The 20,560-nt window shown below is 46.5% G+C and overlaps 1 protein-coding gene across 3 annotated transcripts in view; it reads left to right on the top strand.

Annotated features, from left to right (window-relative positions):
* The first annotated feature begins 265 nt into the window (after positions 1–265).
* The window catches only part of SMAGP (small cell adhesion glycoprotein), a 25,008-nt gene continuing 4,713 nt past the window's right edge, over positions 266–20,560 (top strand). The window contains exons 1-2 of one of the 3 annotated variants that reach the window (XM_054442872.2): positions 266–569; positions 1,528–1,599. In XM_054442872.2, the coding sequence (XP_054298847.1) occupies positions 1,566–1,599 (34 nt within the window). In that variant the 5' untranslated portion in view covers positions 266–569; positions 1,528–1,565. Of the gene's footprint in view, positions 570–614; positions 767–883; positions 1,308–1,527; positions 1,600–20,560 lie in introns of those variants that run through there. The other 2 variants (XM_054442873.2, XM_054442874.2) reach the window with 2 other exon arrangements.

Below are 20,560 nucleotides of genomic sequence, written 5' to 3'. Positions count from 1 at the left end.
AACGTCCAGCTGGCAAGACCCGGGTGGGGCTCGTTGCTCTCCCTGCTTCACGGCCGGGGTTGTGCTGGCTAAGTTCGCTCATCTGCCAAGCTTCGGGACACAGACATATGTGAGCAAGCGATAAACAAATACAAATAAATGTAACTTTCCACATTAGCTAAAAATTCAGAGAACGTCAAGCCCAGGGAAATGGGACGGATCCCAGTTAGCCCGCGGCTCCAATCTGGTCCCCCCCCCCACCTCCGAGCCTCGGGGCGAGAGAGGAAGCAGCTCCGGATGGAGAGTAAAGTGACTATCGGAGAAGGGCAGGCTGCCTTTCCTCCCGGGGGAGCCGAGGGGACCTGCAGAGGGCGGTTTCTCTCCGCTTTTCCTGTCCCACCCCGTCGGCCTGCCCCCCACCCCCTCCAGCCTCTGCGCCAACCCCGCGCGCCACCCGCGGCTTCCTCCGCTCGGGGTCTTCCTTCGGCCTCTGCCGGCCTCCGCGACTCCGCGGTGCCCGCCCCCGTTGAGTTCAAAAGGACGCGCGGAGCGGCGCCGGCCTTTCCCCAGCAGCCCGTCGGACTGGAAAGGTGAGCACGAGGGGAGGGCGGGGGCGCCGGAGAGCCGGGTCGCCCACATTCGCCGCAGCCACCTCAGCCGTGGCAGGAACCGAAACCCGGAGAGGCCGAAGCTCAGCGCTCCGCTGGGGCAGAGGGTCGCGGCGGCTGGGAACGCCGCTCCCCGACGCACCGGCCGCCCCCAGCGCAGCGCGCTCGGCCGGGTGCTGGTAACGCTGGGGGCTCCAGGCGGGGGCGGGGACGGGGGCGGGGCCGCGGGGCGAGGACCCACCCAGCCCGTCGCGTCCACCCCGCGTTCGCAGGGGCGTCGAGGGTCTCTGGGGCGGGGGGCGGGGGGCGCGGGGCGCGGGCTGGGGCCAAGTGAGCCTTGGCAGGCTGTGCGCGGACCGCGCCCTGGATGGCGAAAGCAAGCCCGGAGGGGGCGGTCAGTCCGGCGTCCCAGCGTCCGAGGCGGGCCAGAAGGCGGCCCACGGCCCTAGCCTCCCGGTCCCGGCCCCGGCCCTGCTACTGCGCTGCGCCCACTCTGCTCTGGAGCCTGGGCGCGGGTCCTGACCTTCCCAGCCCTCTCCTGACACCTGGTGAATGGCGTCACCAGAACTCCGAGCTGTGGAACCTTAGGGTACCTGTTACCGCGCTTTGGCGAAACTGAGTTCGCTGCTGATTTGCGAACCTTTGCCTGACTTTCTCAGGCCTTGAGAGATCTAAGTAAATTTGGTGGCCCATTGAAAGGATCGGAGAGAGCGTATGAAGGTAACACCCCGTCAAACTGCATGCGGCCTCAGACCTGCTCCTGTGGAGAGCTATTGGTACCTGGAGCCTGAGGAGATACTCAGGGAAACCAGAAGAGGACAAGAGGAAAAGGGGAAGGGACTTGGGAGAACCTGGCACCAGAGGCTTTCCTGGGACTTCCAGGACTCAAAGCCCCAGGGGCCCACCCGCTACATTCCTGTCTTTGCCCTTCTTCCTACAGATCTGCCTCTTCTCCAAGGAACTCAACCACTAGTGACAATGACCAGCCTCCTGACTACTCCTTCTCCAAGAGGTAGGTGAAGGCCTTTCCTAATCCCAGTGAGAAAGAATTGTTCAACATCCCCTTCCCCAGACCAGTCCTGGAAGCCTCAGCCCAGGTGGGAAGACTCCCACGTCTCTCTGCCTGCCTCACACGGGAAGGGCCTGGGAGGAAGCAGGAACTAGAGTGTGCCCCTTAGTACGGTTTTAATCTGAAGTCACATGGACATGATGACTTCACAAAGCTTTGTAACCTCAGTTTATCAAATGATTTTATGTCGGTAATCCCAGGACTTTGGGAGACTGAGACAGGAGGATCTCTTGAGGCTAGGTGTTTGAGACCTGCCTGGGGAACATAGTGAGACCCCATTTCTAATTCAAAAGAAAGAAAGAGGCCGGGCATGGTGGCTCATGCCTGTAATGCCAGCAGTTTGGGAGGTCGAGGTGGGCGGATCATCTGAGGTCAGGAGTTTGAGACCAGCCTGGCCAACATGGTGAAACTCCATCTCTACTAAAAATACAAAAAAATTAGCCAGGCGTGGTGGTGCACGCCTGTAATCCCAGCTACTCAGAAGGCTGAGGCATGGGAATCGCTTGAACCTGGGAAGCACAGGTGAGCCGAGATCGTGCCATTGCACTCCAGCCTGGGCAACAAAGTGAGACCCGTCTCAAAAAATAGGAAGGGAGAGAGGGAGGAGGGAGGAAAGGAAAGGAAGGAAGGAAGGATGATTATTGTATAAGCCTAAAGGAAGGGCTTTACATTCACCTGTCTAATAATTTATAACTATGGCAGAGAATGTAGCAGAAACCCTTATAGTTAAATGTGGAAAAGTAATCTTCAAAGATAACAGGGAAATCGTTTTTTAAAAACCTGCTAACAACAGTATTGCTAACCTCTAAGCTTCAGTTTCATCATTCACAAAATAGGGAAAATAGTACCTATCTTATGATTTATGAAGATTAAATGAGATAGCCCATATAAAACACCTAGAACAGTGTGTAGTATCTTGTAAGCACTCAGTCACATTGGTTATTAGCACTGAGTGCTTGTTAGAAACCCATCTTTCCCTTGAAAGGGATTTTGCTGGCTTTCTAATTCCACTCCTCTGATGATACAGACCCAGCATCAAAACCCCATTGTTCCCTGAAGGTGTGCGGAGGCCGGGCACTACTGCTCAGCACTCTGAGAATGGATGCCCACCTTTTAGTTCATCATCAGGCTGGTCCAGACAAACTATCAGTTATTTATTGACTGTTTTCAGCATGTGCTAGTTAGGGAGAGAGAGGAACAAACCCTTGGTTAGTCTATACACCTTTGTCTTCCTATACACAGTCACATTTGTCATTAGGACAGGCATTCCCTGCTTTTACTGATGTGGAAACAGGTGAGTGACACCACCAGTGGAAGTCTAAGACATTGTCCTCTGTGACTGGTAATGCACACAATTCAGACTTTTAGTTGTCTGGTGAGAAGAGATAAAAGAGAGAAATGGCCGGGTACGGTGGCTCACGCCTGTAATTCCAGCACTTTGGGAGGTTGAGGCAGGCGGATTGAGCTCAGGAGTTCGAGATCAGCCTGGGCAACATGGTGAAACCCCATCTCTACAAAAAAATTAAAAAATTAGCCGGGCTTGGTGGTAGACACCTGTGGTTCCAGCTACTCCAAAGGCTAAGGTGGGAGGATTTCTTGAGCCCAGGAGATGGAGGTTGCAATGAGCCGAGATCATGCCACTGCACTCCGGCCTGGGTGACAGAGCAAGACCCTGTCTTAAAAAAAAAAAAAAAGTTGGGGGAGCATGGAGTAGGGGGGAGAAATGGGTCAGCAAAGCCTTCATGAGTGGGTGAGGAAGGGGATCTGAGTCTTGCCCTTGAAAGACGGACAAGGGTCATACAGGCAAAGGGGCGAAGCAGGTATCTTAGAGAAAGGTAGAATACCTTTTTCATGTGTACCTGCTCAGATAAAGGCAGAATACCTCATACCATGTGTGAAGCTACAGAGACGATTTACCCTGGAGGATATTCAGGAAGCGGGTGGGCAGAGGACCTCCAGAATCAGCCTACCCACAAGAGAAAAAAGGTGATACCTTGGCAGCTAGCTGAGGGATTAGAACCTCGGCAAAGGGGAGCTGTTTACATTTTTTAAATTTTATTATTATTATTTTTGAGACCAAGTCTTGCTGTGTCGCCCAGGCTGGAGTGCAGTGGCTTGATCTCGGTTCACTGCAACCTCCCCCCCCGGGTTCAAGCAATTCTCCCGCATTAGTCTCCCTAGTAGCTGGAATTACAGGCGTGCGCTACCATTCCCGGCTAATTTGTGTACTTTTAGTAGAGACGGGGTTTCGCCATGTTGGCCAGGCTGGTCTCAAACTCCTGGCCTCAAGTGATCTGCCATTCTCGGCCTCCCAAAGTGCTGGGATTACAGGCATGAGCCACCGTGCCCGGCCATTTTTTCTTTTTTAAAATTTATGGTAAAATAAACATAATACAGGTATTACCATGTTAGCCATTTTTTTGCAGACAATTCAGTGGTAGAGTAGTCCCCGCTTATCCACAGGGGATTCATTCCAAAGCCCCAGTGGATGCCTGAAATCTCAGATAGTACTGAGCCCCATCTGTACTGTGTTTTTTCCTGTACATACATACTTATGATAAAGCTTAACTTGTAAATTAGGCACAGTAAGAGATTAACAATAATAATAAAATAGAACAACTATAACAATATACTGTAATAAGAGTTATGTGAAAATGGTCTCTCTCACTTAAAATGTCTTATTTACTGTAGATCTTAGAAACCTCAGTACACAGTTCTTTTTTTTTTTTCTTTATTAAGTCAAGAACTTTCACCTTTTCACTTAAAGGAAGCACTTCTTGTTGGCATGTCCAAATTGCATCACTGTTCTTGTGCTTTGGGGCCACTGTCATGTAAAATAAGGGTTACTTGAACACAAGCTCTGTGATACTCTACTAAGCATTTATAGCATGGACACAAAAGGGTGATTCACTTTCCAGGCAGGATGGAGCAGGGTGTGAGATTTCATCACGCTACTCAGAACGGCACATAATTTAAAATGTATGAATTGTTCCTTTCTGGAATTTTCTTTTTCTGTTAAATTTCTATTTAATGTTTTTGGACTGCAGTTGACCACGGGTAACTGAAACCTGGGAAAGCAAAACCGCAGATAAGGGGGGACTACTGTTGTTTTTTTTTTTTTGAATCAGAGTCTCGCTCTGTCACCCAGGCTGGAGTGCAGTGGCGCCATCTCAGCTCACTGCAAGCTCCGCCTCATGGGTTCACGCCATTCTCCTGCCTTAGCTTCCCGAGCAGCTGGGACTACAGGTGCCCGCCACCACGCCTGGTTATTTTTTGTATTTTTAGTAGAGATGGGGTTTCACCGTGTTAGCCAGGATGGTCTTGATCCCCTGACCTCGTGATCCGCCTACCTCGGCCTCCCAAAGTTCTGGGATTACAGGCGAGCGCCTGGCCTGGGGGGACTACTGTATTAAGTAATTCATGTTCCTCACCACCATCCATCTCCAGAACTTTACCTTCCCAAACCGAAACTTGACACCTATTAAACACTGATTCCCCATTCCCCTGGCAAACACCGTTCTATTTTCTGTCTATGTGAATTTGACTGCTCTAGGTACTTCATGTAAGTAGAATCATACAATAGTCCTTTTGTGTCTGGCTAACTTCACTTAGCATAATATTCTCAAGGTTCATCCATATTGTAGCATGTCACAATTTCCTACCTTTTTAAGGCTGAATAATATTGTTGTATGTGTATATTACATTTTGTTTATCCATTCATCCATGATGGACAGTTGAGTTGCTTCCACCTTTGGCTATTGTGACTGATGCTGCCATAAACATGGGTGTACAAATATCTTCTTGAGACCCTGCTTTCGGTTGTTTGGGATGTATGCTCAGAAGTGAAATTGCAGTATCATGTGGTAATTCTGTGTTTAATTTTTTTGAGGATCCACCATATAGGTTTGCACAGCGGCTGCACCATTTTGTATTCCTACCAGCAATGCATGAAGGTTTCAGTTTCTCTACAACCTTGCCAGCACTTGTTACTTTCTGTTTAATGGTAGTCATCATATTGTGTGTGAAGTGGTATCTCATTGTGGTTTTGATTTGCATTTCCCTAGTGATAGTGATGTGGAGCATCTTTTCATGTACTTATTGACCATTTGTATATCTTTGGAGAAATGACTGTTCAAGTCTTGTCCCATTTTTTAGTTGAGTTGTTTTGTTCTTGTTCAGTTGTATATTTATATCATTTTAATTTTTTTTTTTTAATTGATTGTCGAGTCAGCCCTCTCTCTCTCTCTCTTTTTTTTTTTTTTTTTTTTCCTGGAGATGGAGTCTTGCTCTGTCACCCAGGCTGGAGTGCAGTGGCACCATCTCGGCTCACTGCAACCTCCACCTCCCGGATTCAAGCAATTCTCCTGCCTCAACCTCCCGAGTAGGTGGGATTACAGGTGCATGCTGCCACGCCCGGCTAATTTTTTGTATTTTAGTAGAGACAGGGTTTCACCGTGTTGCCCAGGCTGGTCTCAACTCCTGAGCTCAGGCAATCCACCTGCCTTGGCCTCCCAAAGTGCTAGGATTACAGGCATGAGCCACTGCACCTGGCCTTTTTTTTTTTTTTTTTTTAAAGAGATGGGATCTTACTCTGTTGCCCAGGCTGGAGTGCAGTGGCACAGTCCTAGCTCACTACAGACCCAAACATCTGGGCTTGAGGGATCCTCCCACCTCAAACTCCTGAGCAGCTGGGACTGCAGGCATGCACCATCACGCCCAGCTAATTTTAAAATTTTTTGTAGAGACAGGGTCTTGCTATGTTGCTCAGGCAACTCTCCTGGCCTGAAGCCATGCTCCTTCCCCTGCCCCTGAGTTGTTGAGATTATAGGCGCAAGCCACCTCACCTGGCTGCATTCTTGATCCAGCGAGTGACATGAGTGAAGTAGTGTTTTAGGACAGTCTCCTATCCACTGGGGTCCAAGCAAATGTAAGTTCAGAGACAGCAATAGACAAAAGAATAGAAATCACAGACAGGAAGAAAGCTTATACTTTAAATGATGGGATCACTAAGGGTGAGCTCTTCTCTTCCACCCCTGTCTTGCATTTCTCTTCCCCCACCTTCCCACCTATTTCTCCCTCACAGTCTACAAAGACTTCCTAGAGGAGATACCCTCCAGGAGCCTTGAAAGGAAGGGCCACATTTTGACTTTCCTGAGCCCTGGGCACTTTTGTCTTTGTGGGCTCCTCCTTCACTTAAAAAAATATTAAAAATTATATTTTACAACTGCATCAGTGTAAGGAAGAATATGATAATATAATAATACAATTAATATTTATAATTAGTAATTGAATGGTATAACAACCTTAATATTTCTTTGACCTAAAATTTTGTTTCTTTTCCTTCTAATTATAAAAGAAATGAAAATCATTTAAAACATTTTCATGGGCCTTTCGAAGCATTGTGGGCCCAGGGCACTGTGCCTGTTGTGCCTAGTGCATAAGTCAGCCCTATTGGAAGTAGGGCAGAGTGGAACTGTGCCTTGTGGGCTTTGCCCACCCTGCCAGGTAAAGCTCATATCTTGCCACCAAATGATCACACCAGCTACCGCCTAGGTTGTCCTCACCCTGTATTAGACACTTAGCATTTTTCTTTATTTTATTTTAAAAATAATTTTTTGTAGAAATAAGGTCTTACTATGTTGCCCAGGCTGGTCTCAAACTCCTGGCCTCAAGTGATCCTCCCATCTCAGCCTCCCAAAGCAGCATTTTTCATTGCACTTATTCCTCACCACAACCCAATGAAACAGGTTTTAGTCTCATTTTACAGAAGGAAAAACTGAAGTTCAGGGGAGTTAAGGAATTTTCTTTTCTCTTTTTTTTTTTTTGAGATGGAGTTTCCCACTTGTCACCCAGGCTGGAGTGTAGTGGCGCAATCTCGGCTCACTGCAACCTCCGCCTCCTGGGTTCAAGCAATTTTCCTGCCTCAGCCTCCCAAGTAGCTGGGACTATAGGCGCCCACCACTATGCCTAGCTAATTTTTGTATTTTTAATAGAGACAAGGTTTCATCATGTTGGCCAGACTGGTCTCGAACTCTTGATCTCAAGTGATTCACTCACCCTGACCTCCCAAAGTGCTGGGATTACAGGCATGAGCCACCGTTAAATTTTCAAAGATTAAAAAAATTTCCCAAGGTCACACAGCTAGTAATGGCAGAGGCAGGATTTTGCGCCAAATCTGATTTACTGCAAGCCTGTGTTCTTTCTGTCATGGTGTACTGCTCCCAAGGTCTCACTCCACCCAACTGGCTGGTGCACATGAAAGAGAAGGCAGAAGAAAGGGGGCCGAGTTCCAGGGTGGCTTCCCATGTAAAGAACTCGGGGAGCCTCCCTTTGTTGGGCAGGTCTAGAGCAAATAAGTAGGCTGGCAGATTCAGGTGGCAAAAGATCTGATGCCTCAGTGATAAGAGATTTAGCTCAGCCTGGGAACAAGGACCACAAAGAAGCCAGCCAGTATCTGGGTTAACAAAAAAAAGAGTAAGTGAACAGAATAGATCTTGAAGGTCATTTGCTATTGGTTAGGACTTGGATGGGGCCTTCAATCTTATGAACCTGAGAAGGGAAGGTTTGGAAAGACTGTAGTGCTATTTAATAATTATTCCTTTGTTTGGACAAAAAAATGGGGTAGAAATGGGAGAGAATGGGGGAAAAGCTATAAGCCATTTCCTCCTTTTATGCCAGCTTTCCTGAACTTAGTTTATTTTGTTGTTGTTTGTCCTTTTTTTCTTTTTTTGAGACAGTGCCTCAGTTTCACCCAGGCTGTAGTGCAGTGGCTCAATCACAGCTCACTGCAGCCTTGACCTTCCCAGATTCAGGTGATCCTCCCACCTCAGCCTCCCAAGTAGCTAGGACCAGAGGTGTGTGCCACCATGCCCAGTTAATTTTTGTATTTTTTGTAGAGACAGGGTTTTGCCATGTTGCCCAGGCTGGTCTTGAACTCCTGGACTCAAGTGATCCTCTGGTCTCAGCCTCCCAAATTGCTGGGATTATAGTGTAAGCCACCTTGCCAAGCATGTTCTTTTATTTGAAAGGTAATACATGCCCCTCAGAGAATAGCTTTCTAGACCTTTTCTATGTACAAACATATATATGCATATTTATAAGGTTTTTTAAAGTTACTTAAAAATATATATACGGAGAGATGGGTCTCGCTATGTTGCCCAGGCTGGACTCAAACTTCTGGCCTCAAGCAATCCTCCCACCTCAGCCTCCCAAAGTGCTGGGATTATGGGTGTGAGCCACTGCACCCCGCCAATTTACTTTTTTTTTTTTTTTTAAACAAAGATGCAGTCCTACGACATATACCACCTGGCAGTTTGCTTTTTTCATCTAACCATGTATCCTGTCCCAGTAATATTGTAGATCTCATATTCTTTTTAGCAACTGTTTCCACAATGGATGGCCTGTAATTTATTTCATCATTCCTCTCCAGATAGACATTCTAAGTATGACTGGATTTTTTTATTTTAAAATTTGATTTTAATGAAAATTCTAATAGAACACTTTCCATTTATAAAAATTCAGAAATTAAGGCTGAGAGGGGTTCTGATGCTCAGCTAGTTCAGCTAGCCATTCTGTCCTAGAATTCTCTCTCCAAGATGCTACCTAGCTTTTGTCCAGTTTTGCTCTTCCTTCTGTTGGGGAGACATCTGTCTTTCCCAGTTTGTGCTGTTAATTCTCTTGTATAGGTCATGCCTTGGCATATTAGAAGACAGAATTCAAGTTCTAGGCTCCCTTTTAAGTTTTTTTCTCTGGGCTCTCTCTTGCAAGCTTTCCTTATCTGACATGGTTTGCCTGCTCACCTCAAAATTGTGACACCCAGGCTGGGTGTGGTGGCTCATGCCTGTAACCCCAGCACTTTGGGAGGCCGAGGTGGGCAAATCATCAGGTCAGGAGTTCGAGACCAGCCTGGCCAACATGGTGAAACCCTGTGTTTACTAAAAATACAAAAAATTAGCTGGCATAGTGGCAGGTGCCTGTAATCCCAGCTACTTGGGAGGCTGAGGCAGGAGACTCGCTTGAACCTGGGAGGCGGAGGTTGCAGTGAGCCAAGATTGAGCCACTGCACTCCAGCCCAGGTGACAGAGTGAGACTCCATCTCAAAAAAAAAAAAAAATTAAGGCTGGGCACGGTGGCTCACACCTGTAATTCTAGCACTTTGGGAGGCCAAGTAGGTGTATCATGAGATCAGGAGTTCGAGACCAGCCTGACCAACATGGTTAAACCCCCTCTCTACTAAAAATACTGTAATCCCAGCACTTTGGGAGGCTGAGGTGGGTGGATCATGAGGTCAGGAAATCGAGACAATCCTGGCTAACATGGTGAAACCCCGTCTCTACTAAAAATACAAAAAAATTAGCTGGGCGTGGTGGTGGGCGCCTGTAGTCCCAGCTACTCGGGAGGCTGAGGCAGGAGAATCGCTTTAACCCAGGAGGCGGAGGTTGCGGTGAGCTGAGATCATGCCGCTGCACTCCAGCCTGGGCCAGAGAATGAGACTCCATCTCAAAAAAAAAAAAAAAAAAAAAAAAAATTGGCCGGGCGCGGTGGCTCACGCCTGTAATCCCAGCACTTTGGGAGGCCGAGACAGGCGGATCACGAGGTCAGGAGATCGAGACCATCCTGGCTAACACGGTGAAACCCCGTCTTTACTGAAAAAATACAAAAAATTAGCCGGGCGTGGTGGCGGGCACCTGTAGTCCCAGCTACTCAGGAGGCTGAGGCAGGAGAATGGCGTGAACCTGGGAGGCAGAGCTTGCAGTGAGCCGAGATTCCGCCACTACACTCCAGCCTGGGTGACAGAGCGAGACTCTGTCTCAAAAAAAAAAAAAAAAAAAGAAAATTAGCCGGGCGTGCTGGTGCGTGCCTGTAACTCCCATCTACTTGGGAGATTAAGGCAGGAGAATCACTTGAACCCGGGAGGCAGAGGTTGCAGCGAGCCAAGATCTGCAGTGAGCAGAGATCCTGTCTCAAAAAAAAAAAAAGAAACCATGACACCCAGATGAACTCAGCAGTCTAGGAGTGGTACAAAGTAGAGCAGTACTATGGCCTCCATTATTAGACCATATTTATATTGCTGGTGCCAAAAATAACAGCAATTTTTAATTTTTTATGATTATAAAAGTAATTCTTTATCATTGTGAGAAATTCGGAATATAAAGGAAAGCATATAAAACAACATAAAATTCAGGCACACAGCTGTAATCCAAGCACTTTGGGAGGCCAAGGTGGCAGGATACCTTAAGGCCAGGAGTTCAAGACCAGCCTGGGCAACACAGCAAGACTCCCTCTCTACAAAAAACTTTAAAAATGAGCCAGGCATGGTGGGTGGCACACACCTGTAATCCCAGCTACTCAGGAGGCTGAGGTGGGAGGATTGCCTGAGCCCAGGAGTTCAAGGTTACAGTGATCTATGATTGCCTCACTGCATTCCAGCCTGGGTGACTGAACAAGACCCTGTCTCTAAGAAAAAAAGAAGAAAATTAAAATCATTGGGAATTCCACAACCTATCTGTAACTCCTGCTGCTGTTTTGGAGTATACCCTTCCAGTGTCAGTGTCAGTGGTTTTTTTAGGGATCCCCCATAAGTACTTTATATGTGATGTTGCTAAGCCATAGCTTCCCCATTTTTTGTGAGTAGTTGGCTTCCTGAACCTGAGAGCAAGGAATGCGTTAAATTCTCATCTTGTTCAGTTTGGTGCGTTTCTTCAGTCATTTGAAATGTGTCTGTGTTTATCAGTTTACTAGTTGTCCCTCTAGCTTTGAAGCCTTTAACAAATTTGTCAGGGCTGGGCGTGGTGGCTCACAACTGTAATCCCAGCACTTTGTGTTGTTCAGGCAGGAGGATCGCTTGAGCCCAGGAGTTCAAAACCAGCCTAGGCAACGCAGTAAGACTCCATCTGTACAAAAAATTTTAAAATTGTCGAATCTTCCCTGGGTCTGCAGGATCTGCATTTACCCCAAGCGCATTCAGCTCAGCCTTTGTAGAAGGCATCAATAAAGCATAAGACCTAAAATATATATGTATAGATCTTGCAAAGAATTTGAAGTTCAATATATATTTTTTGAGATAGGGTCTTACTCTGTCAGCCAGGCTGGCATGCAGTGGCGCAAACATGGCTCACCGCAGCCTCAAATTCTCAGACTCAAGTGATCCTCTAGAGTCCTCCTCAGGGTTCAACTATCAGCTATTTTTTTTTTTTTTTTTGGTAGAGACAGAGTCTCCCCATGTTGCCCAGGCTGGCTTTGAACTCCTGGGCTCAAGCAGTCCTCCTGCCTCAGCCTCCCAAATTGTTGGGATTACAGGCATGAGCCACTGCACCCAGCCTTGGACTTTATTATACTTGCTTTATGATTTAATATTTTTATTTTGAATTACATAAAGGCCTTATTTTGGCCCTTGCATGGTTTGACATAACAATATCAATTAAAAAAGGACTAAGGTTAAACCACAATGAAAGAGTCTCTGTCTAGACTGGCATCACTTCATCCCTAACAACCCATTACTGCCTCACTTAGGCCTTATAGCCAGGCTGTATTTCTCTACCTTGTCCACAAGGATATTATAAATAATCTTTTCTTTTCTTTTTTTTTTTTTTTGAGATGGAGTCTCACTCTTGTTGCCCAGGCTGGAGTGCAATGGCGTGATCTCGGATCACTGCAACCTGTGCCTCCCAGGTTCAAGCAATTCTCCTGCTTCAGCCTCCCAAGCAGCTGGGATTATAGGTGCCCACCACCATGCCCAGCTAATTTTTATTTTTAGTAGAGATGGGGTTTCACCATGTTGGCCAGGCTGATCTCGAACTCCCAACCTCCATCACCTCAGGTGATCCACCTGCCTTCAGCCTCCCAAAATGCTGGGATTACAGGCATGCACCACTGTGCCCGGCCTATAAATAATGTTGTTGTATGTTTTCTGATGCTATCTACTCTTGCAGCACCTTCAGTTCTCCTTAAGCCTCTCCTACCCTCACTCTCAACTGGTTATCTTACATCCTATTTTGTAATTATTAATTTATTTATTTTTTGAGAGACAGGGTCTGTTACCTAGGCTGGAGTACTATGGCACAATCATAGCTCACTGCAGCCTTGAACTCCTGGGCTCAAGGAATCCTCCCACCTCAGCCTTCCAAATTGCTGGACCTACAGGCGTGTGCCACCATGCCTGGCTATTGCTTTTTTTTTTTATTTTTGTTTTTTTTGTAGAGATGGAGGTCTCACTATGTTGCTCTCAGCCTGATCTCAAGCTCCTGACCTCAAGCGATCCTCCCACATTGGCCTCTCAAAGTGCTGGGATTATAGGTGCAAACCACTGGGCCCAGTTAAGATCTTACTTTAGAATGAGTAGGCTGGGCACAGTGGCTCACACCTATAATCCCAGCACTTTGAGAGGCCAAGACAGGCAGATCACCTGAGGTCAGGAGTTCGAGACCAGCCTGGCCAGCAGGGTGAAACCCCATCTCTACTAAAAATGCAAAAATTAGCCAAGTGTAGTGGTGGGTACCTGTAATCCCAGGTACTCAGGAGGCTAGCAAGAGAATCATTATAACCTGGGAGGAGGAGGTTACAGTGACCCAAGGTGGCACCACTGCACTCCAGCCTGGGTGACAGAGCAAGACTGTCTCAAAAAAAAAAAAAAAAAAATTTATACAAAGGTCTCACTATGTTGCCCAGGGTTGTCTTGAACTCCTGGCCCTGGCCCTAAACAGTTCTCCCCACTTGGCCTCTCAAAGTGCTGGGATTATAGGCATGAGCCACTGGGCCCAGTTAAGATCCTATTTTCTTGAGCAAATTAAAGTTATCAGAAGAGAACTGCCAAAGGATCCCACCCCCACCATCAACCTGCCACCTGCATTTGTGCCCATATACTCTGCTTTTCCTCCTATTCCAATGGCACTGTCTCTGCTGCTGTCTGCAGCCAGCCCCGCTGTGCTCTAGATCTCATCCCTTCAAGGACTCTTGTGCATCATCAATTGTCCCTCTCATCTGAGTCATTCTTATCTGTATGCAAACATGCTGGCATTTCTCCCATCAGAAAAACAAACAAATTTGAACTCCCTTTCCCCTCCAGTCACAGCCTTTCCCTACTCACCTTTACAGAGAAATTTTGTGTAAGCGTTTATTTATATTCTGCCTTCAGTTCCTCTCCTTCCATTTCTTCCTTGAACCCACCCTAAATTACGGGTTTGTATCCAGCACTTCACCAAAACTTCTCTTGTAAAGGTCATTTATGATCTCTGCATGGCAAAAGCTGTTTGGCTGCTACTCCCCAGTCTCCTTGGGCTCAGTCTTGGGTTCTCTTTATCTGCACTTACTCCTGGGTGATCTCACCCAGTCTATGGTCTTAAATATCTAATGACTTTTCAACCTCCAGTACCATATATATAAATATATATATATATTTTTTGGGGGGTTTGGGGGAGGTTTTGTTTGTTTTTGTTTTTTAAATAGAGATGAGGTCTCACTATGTTGCCCAGGCTGCTCTTGAACTCCTGAGGTCAAGTGGTCCTCTGGCCTCAGCCTACCAAAGCGCTAAGATTACAGGCGTGAGCCACCACACCCGGCCTCCAAATTCTAATCTTGACATCTGAACCTTGGTATCTAGTAAGCAATCATGTTTCTTCCAAATCTGTTCCTCCTGCAGGCTTCCCCCTCTCACATAACTCCATGCCTTCATCCTTGACTCCACCCCACGTCCAATCCTGTCTGTCTTTGCTTCAGATTATATTCAGAATCTCACCACTTTCTCACTGAGCTGCTGCAAAAGCAATCAATGCTGTCGTGGAAATTAGAAAAAGGGGCTGGGCGCAGTAGCTCACACCTGTAATGCCAGCACTTTGGGAGGCCAAGGTGGGCAGATCACTTGAGGTTAGAAGTTCAAGACCAGCCTGGCCTACATGGTGAAACCCCATCTCTACCAAAAATACAAAATTAGCCAGGCATGGTGGTGCACACCTATAATCCCAGCTACTTGGGAGTCTGAGGCAGGAAAATTGCTTGAACCCAGGAGGTGGAGGCTGCAATAAGCTGAGATCACACCACTGTATTCCAGCCTGGACGACAGAGCAAGACCCTGTCTCAAAAAAAAAAGAAAAAGAAAAAGGCACCCCCTTTGGCAGATGCAGCTGTGCACTTGTGTAGGGTACACCCTGCTTCTACACGTGTCCCACCTTCCCACAGCCTATTGTCCACACTGCAGTCAGAGGGATCCTTTCAAATCAATCCCTGTTTCAATCATGTATTGCTGCTGGAAGGTCTGCTAGACTAGAAGGGCCAAAATGGTCTCCCTCACATGTCTGGCAGTCAGCTGAGCCAGGGGTGCTTGGTTTTCCTCCATATGGCCTCTCATCCTCCAGCAGGCAGGATTGGGGTCCCTCTCAACATGGTGGTCTCAGAGTTTCACAAGTGTGGTCTTTGGAAATCAGGCCCCACCCCAGATCTCTTGAATCAGAATCTGCATTTTAACGAGATCTGTAGGAGATTGTTATGCACAACAAAATTTGAGAAGCATTGCTTTAAAACACAAACCTAGGCCAGGCACAGTGGCACATGCCTGTAATCCCAACACTTTGGGAGGCCAAGGCGGGATAATCATTTGAGCCCAGGAGTTTTGAGACCAGCCTGGGCAGCATAGCAAGACCCCATCTCTCCAAAAAATAACAAAATTAGCCAGGCCTGTTGGTGCATGCTTGTAGTCCCAGCTACTCCAGAGGCTGAGACAGGAGGATCACTTGAGCCTGGGAGGTCGAGGCTGCAGTGAGCCATGATCATACCACGGCACTCCAGCCTGGAGGACAGACTGAGGCCCTGTCTCAAAAATAAGTAAGTGAATAAATAATAAAATAAAAATCTGATCAGTCTCTGCCCAAAAACCTGTAAAAGGTTCCCACCTCACTCACTGAAAAAGCCCTTACCTTGGCCTACAAGGCCTGTGTTGTACAGGCCTCCTTGACTTTCTCTGCTCCTCCTCTCCCTGTTACTCCCTTCAGGGACCTCCATACTGTGCATTTAACAGGCCAAGCATGCCTGGCCCCGGGGTGTTTTTCAGTACGGTGGACAACCCTCCCGTGAACTTGCTGTCCCCTCTGCCTGGAATGTTCCTCAGTCAGCTCTTTGCATGGCTGCCTCCCTCACCTTTAGGTCTTCACTCAAGTCACCTCATCAGTAAAGCTTCCCCTGACAACCTTCTCTAAAACCACAACTCCAACCACATCCCAGCTTTCCATCCTCTTTTCTGCGTATTTTTCTACATAGCGCTAATTAACATCTAATATAGCATATCTTTTACTTATTTATTTAATTTATTTATTTATTTTTACTTTTTTTTTTCAGATGGAGTCTTTCACTGTCACCCAGGCTGGAGTGCAGTGGTGTGATCTCGGCTCACTGCAGCCTCCGCCTCCTGGGTTCAAATGATTCTCCTGCCTCAGCCTCCTGAGTAGCTGGGACTACAGGCAGGCGCCACCACGCCCAGCTAATTTTTGTATTTTTAGTAGAGACAGGGTTTCACCATGTTGGTCAGGCTGGTCCCAAACTCCTGACCTCATGATCTGCCCGTCTTGGCCTCCCAAAGTGCTGGGATTACAGGCGTGAGCCACCGCGCCAGGCCTTATTTTATTTATTGTCTGTCTTCCCCCTCTAAAAATGTAAATTATATAAAGAGAGGGTTTTTTTATTGTGGTAAAATTATACATAACATAAAATTGACCATTTTAACCATTTTCAAGTGTACAGTCCAGCAGTATTAAGTACATTCATGTTGTTCTACCTTCACCAACACCACTATGCATCTCCAGAACTTTTTCATCCTCCCAAACTAAAACTCTATACTCATTAAACATTAACTCCCCATTTTCCGCTTCTCCAGCCCCTTACAATCTCCTATAGTACTTTCTGTCTCTATGAATTTGATTGCTCTAAGCACATCATATAAGTGGAATCATACAATGTTTGTCCTTTTTTTTTTTTTTGAGACAGAGTCTCGCTCTGTTGCCTGGGCTGGAGTGCAGTGGCATGATCTTGGCTCACTGCAACCTCCACCTCCCGGGTTCAAGTGATTCTCCTGCCTTGGCCTCCCAAGTAGCTGGGATTACAGGCACCTGCCCTGCCACCACGTCCGGCTAATTTTTGTATTTTTAGTAGAGATGGTGTTTCACCATGTTGGCCAGGCTGTAATGTTTGTCCTTTTGTGCCTGGCTTATTTCACTTAGTCATGTCCTCAAGGTTCATCCATGTTGTAGTATATGTCTGAATTCCTTCCTTTTTTTTTTTTTTTTTTTTTTTTTTTTAGAATTTCCTTCCTCTTTAAGGATATGTATATACCACATTTTGTTTATCCATTTGTCTATTGTTGGACATTTGGGTTGTTTCACCTTTTATTTAGCTATTGCATAATGCTCCTATGAACATGATATACAAGTATCAGTTGAAGTCCATTCATTTCTTTTGGGTATATACCTAGAAGTGGGATTGCAGGATCATACCCACCCAGCAATGAGATTGCTGGGTAATTCTGTTTAATCTTGGCAGGAACTCTAAAGGTAAGAGTTTTTGCCTGTGTTGTTCGCTGATAGAAGCCCAGAGCCTGGCACAGAGTACACACTCCGTAAATTCTTGTTGAACTAGCTGTTTAATTTCCCTGTCTAGGAACCTGGAATCTCAGTCTAAGAAGGCTGTGCAGCTTATCTGACCCAGCTTGCTCTCAGTAGTCCCATTCTGACTTCTAATGCTTGCTGTTTCAAGTTCAAAGCCCCCCAAACAGGCCGTAATAATGTGTTCTAGAACTTTGCTGGGGAATCACATCAAGCTCACCATTGCTTTATGGACTCCACCTTCACTTCCACGGCCCCTTCGGGTTCCCGACCCCTTTCTCTTTCTCGGAAGCTCCTATGTCACCAACAGAAATCCCATTTACAAGTTCTTGCAGTGCCCTTGGCTGTCATATCTGGTCCCTTTTAGATGAGTCTGGTGCTTGCTGGGTTTCTTTGCTTCTCTTGAGATCACTTCCCCCATGTCCCCAAAGGCTCCACTGCTCCTTAGTGCAAAAAAATGATTCTCTTTCATAGGAGACAGAGGTGAAAAGGCCTGAGGGAATTCTGCTTTCTCTGTTACCTCCAACCTGACCCCTCAGGCCCAAACAAGCCTAGCTTTTTCTTTGTTCTTGTTCCACATATAATGCTTTTTAAATTGTCCTTCGGGGGGCGCCGTGGCTCATGCTTGTAATCCCAGCACTTTGGGAGGCTGAGGAAGGCGGATCACCTGAGGTCAGGAGTCTGAGACCAGCCTGGCCAACATGGCAAAACTGTCTCTACTAAAAAATACAAAAATTAGCCGGGTGTGGTGGCACACACCTGTAATCCCAGCTACTTGGGAGGCCGAGGCAGGAGAATTGCTTGAACCCAGGGGGCGGAGGTTGCAGTGAGCCAAGATCAAGCCACTGCACTCCAGCCTGGGCGACACAGTGAGACTTGGCCTCAAAAATAATAATAATAGGCCAGGCACAGTGGCTCACACCTTTAATCCCAGCACTTTGGGAGGCCGAGGCGGGCGGATCATGAGGTCAGGAGATTGAGATCATACTGGCTAATATGGTGAAACCCCATCTCTACTAAAAAATACAAAAAATTAGCCGGGCATGGTGGCACGCGCCTGTAGTCCCAGCTACTCGGGAGGCTGAGGCAGGAGAATCGCTAGAACCTGGGAGACAGAGGTTGCAGTGAGCAAGATTGTGCCACTGCATTCCAGCCTGGGTAACAGAGCAAGACTCTGTCTCAGAAAAAAAAAAAAAAAATCTGATGTAGAGTCTGCCTTCTTGCCATCGTTTAAATATTTAGGTAAATTTCTTTGCACCTTTCTTCATCTACTCTTTCTGCTTCACCAGATGGCTTCATATAAGTGGAAACCGACCAATAGCTGCATCCCAGCAAGGCATTCTGTATAATTTTTTTCTTAAGGTCTTCCTGTATGGCTAAAATATTCTCTAGTTGTGAGAAAGCTTGCTTCTGATCATGTTAAACATTGAAGCTAAAGAGGGTGGGGAGTCCTCTGAACCTCTTTTGGTTCTAGGGGCTGCTCAATTTAAAAACATTAAAGAATAGATAACTGAAAATAAACTAAAAATAAAGAAGTCACATGTAAACCAACATGACTTCTGCATTACACTGACATCGTTCCCTTAAGTTACCTATCACCAGTGAGCCAGTTCATGTTAAAGAAGCACTTTGTAGCGCAACTGTCTGTATTTAATTGTGATCATCTGGTTTCCTCCCACTTTTATCCCTTTTTTTTTTTTTTTTTTTTTTTTTTCTGAGACAGGGTCTCACTCTGTCACCCAGGCTAGAGTACAGTGGCGCAATCACAGCTCACTGCAGCCTGGACCTCCTGGGCTCCAGTGATCCTCTCACCTCAGTTTCCCAAGTAGCTGGGACTACGGGTGTGTGCCACCATGTCTGGCTAACTTTTTTTTTTTTTTTTTTCTTTTGGTAGAGATGGGAGTCTGGCTATGTTGCCCAGGCTGGTCTCCAACTCCTGGGCTCAAGCAATTCACCTGCCTTGGCCTCCCAAGGTGCTGGGATTATAGGCATGAGCCACTGCACCCAGCCTCCTCCATATATTATTTTTAAAAAATAAATAGAGATGGTGTCTCGCTATATTGTCCAGATTAGTCTCAAACTCCTGGCCTCAAGCAATCCTCCTGCCTCCGCCTCCCAAAGTGTTGGGATTACAGGAGTGAGCTACCACACTAAGCCTAATATACAAAGTAAGTTACTGTTGATGATTGAACAGAAATTACTCATCTTCAAGTTTCTGACATACATTAATTTTCTCAATGCTTTGTACATCCTAAATTCTCAAAATGTTTAAAGAAAGCAAAACTAGGAACAACTGTATAGAACTCTAGATCCATGGTAGGAAGATGGATTGCAGCCCTGGGCGATTTGGGGAGGAAAGTGCATGGTGAAAGGTGTGAAGTCATGACCAGGTAGATAAACTTCAGGGCTTCCCTTTGATGGGAGTCACAGTGTTGTATAACCTAATCTCAGAAGTTACATGCCATCATTTTCGGCATCGTCTGTTAAAAGCAAGTCACCAGGTTCAACCCATATACCAGAGGAGAGGCATGCTCAAGGATGTCAATACCAGGAGACAGAAATCATTGTGAGCTATCTTAGAAGCTGTACACCACACTTCCATTTCACAAATCAAGAAACTGAGGTACTGCCAGGCATGGTGGCACATGCTTGTAATCCCAGCATTTTGGGAGGCCAAGGCAGGAAGATTGCTTGAGGTCAGGAGGTTGAGGCTGCAGTGAGCCAAGATTGCACCATTGCACTCCAGCCTGAGCAACATAGTGAGATCCTTGTCTCAAAACAACAACAACAACAACAACAACAACAACCACCAGGGTCAGAGAGGTTTAGTAACTTCCTCAAGGTCACCTAGTAATATGCTTAGGCAGGATTCAAACCCAGAGCAACTCTCCCTTTAATTAATTTATTTTTTTTGAGACAGGGTCTCACTACTCTGTTGCCCAACAATTCAGTAATGTAGTGCTGGCTCATTGCAGGCTTAACCCCCTGGGCTCACGCAATCTTCCCACTTCAGCCTCATGAGTATCTGGGACTACAGGCACGTACTACCATACCTGGCTAATTTTTACATTTTTTTTTGTAGACAGAATCTTACCGTTTCCCAGGCTAGTCTCAAACTCCTGGCCTCAAGCAATCCTCCCACCTTGGTCTCCCAAAGTGCTGGGATTACAGGCATGAGCCACCATGCCTGGCCCTTTTAATCACTAAGTATATTAACAAAGTCACCTTAAATAATATTTAAGTAGTAGCTACTATATGATGCTTACATGTTCTCTCATTTAATCTTCACAATAGAACTGCAATGTTGGTTAATATAGTTC

The sequence above is a fragment of the Pongo pygmaeus genome, chromosome 10, assembly GCF_028885625.2.
Source record: "Pongo pygmaeus isolate AG05252 chromosome 10, NHGRI_mPonPyg2-v2.0_pri, whole genome shotgun sequence".
Lineage (NCBI taxonomy): Eukaryota > Metazoa > Chordata > Mammalia > Primates > Hominidae > Pongo > Pongo pygmaeus.
The sequence above is the reverse complement of the archived record's forward strand: the minus strand, read 5'-3'. Positions and strand labels throughout refer to the sequence as shown.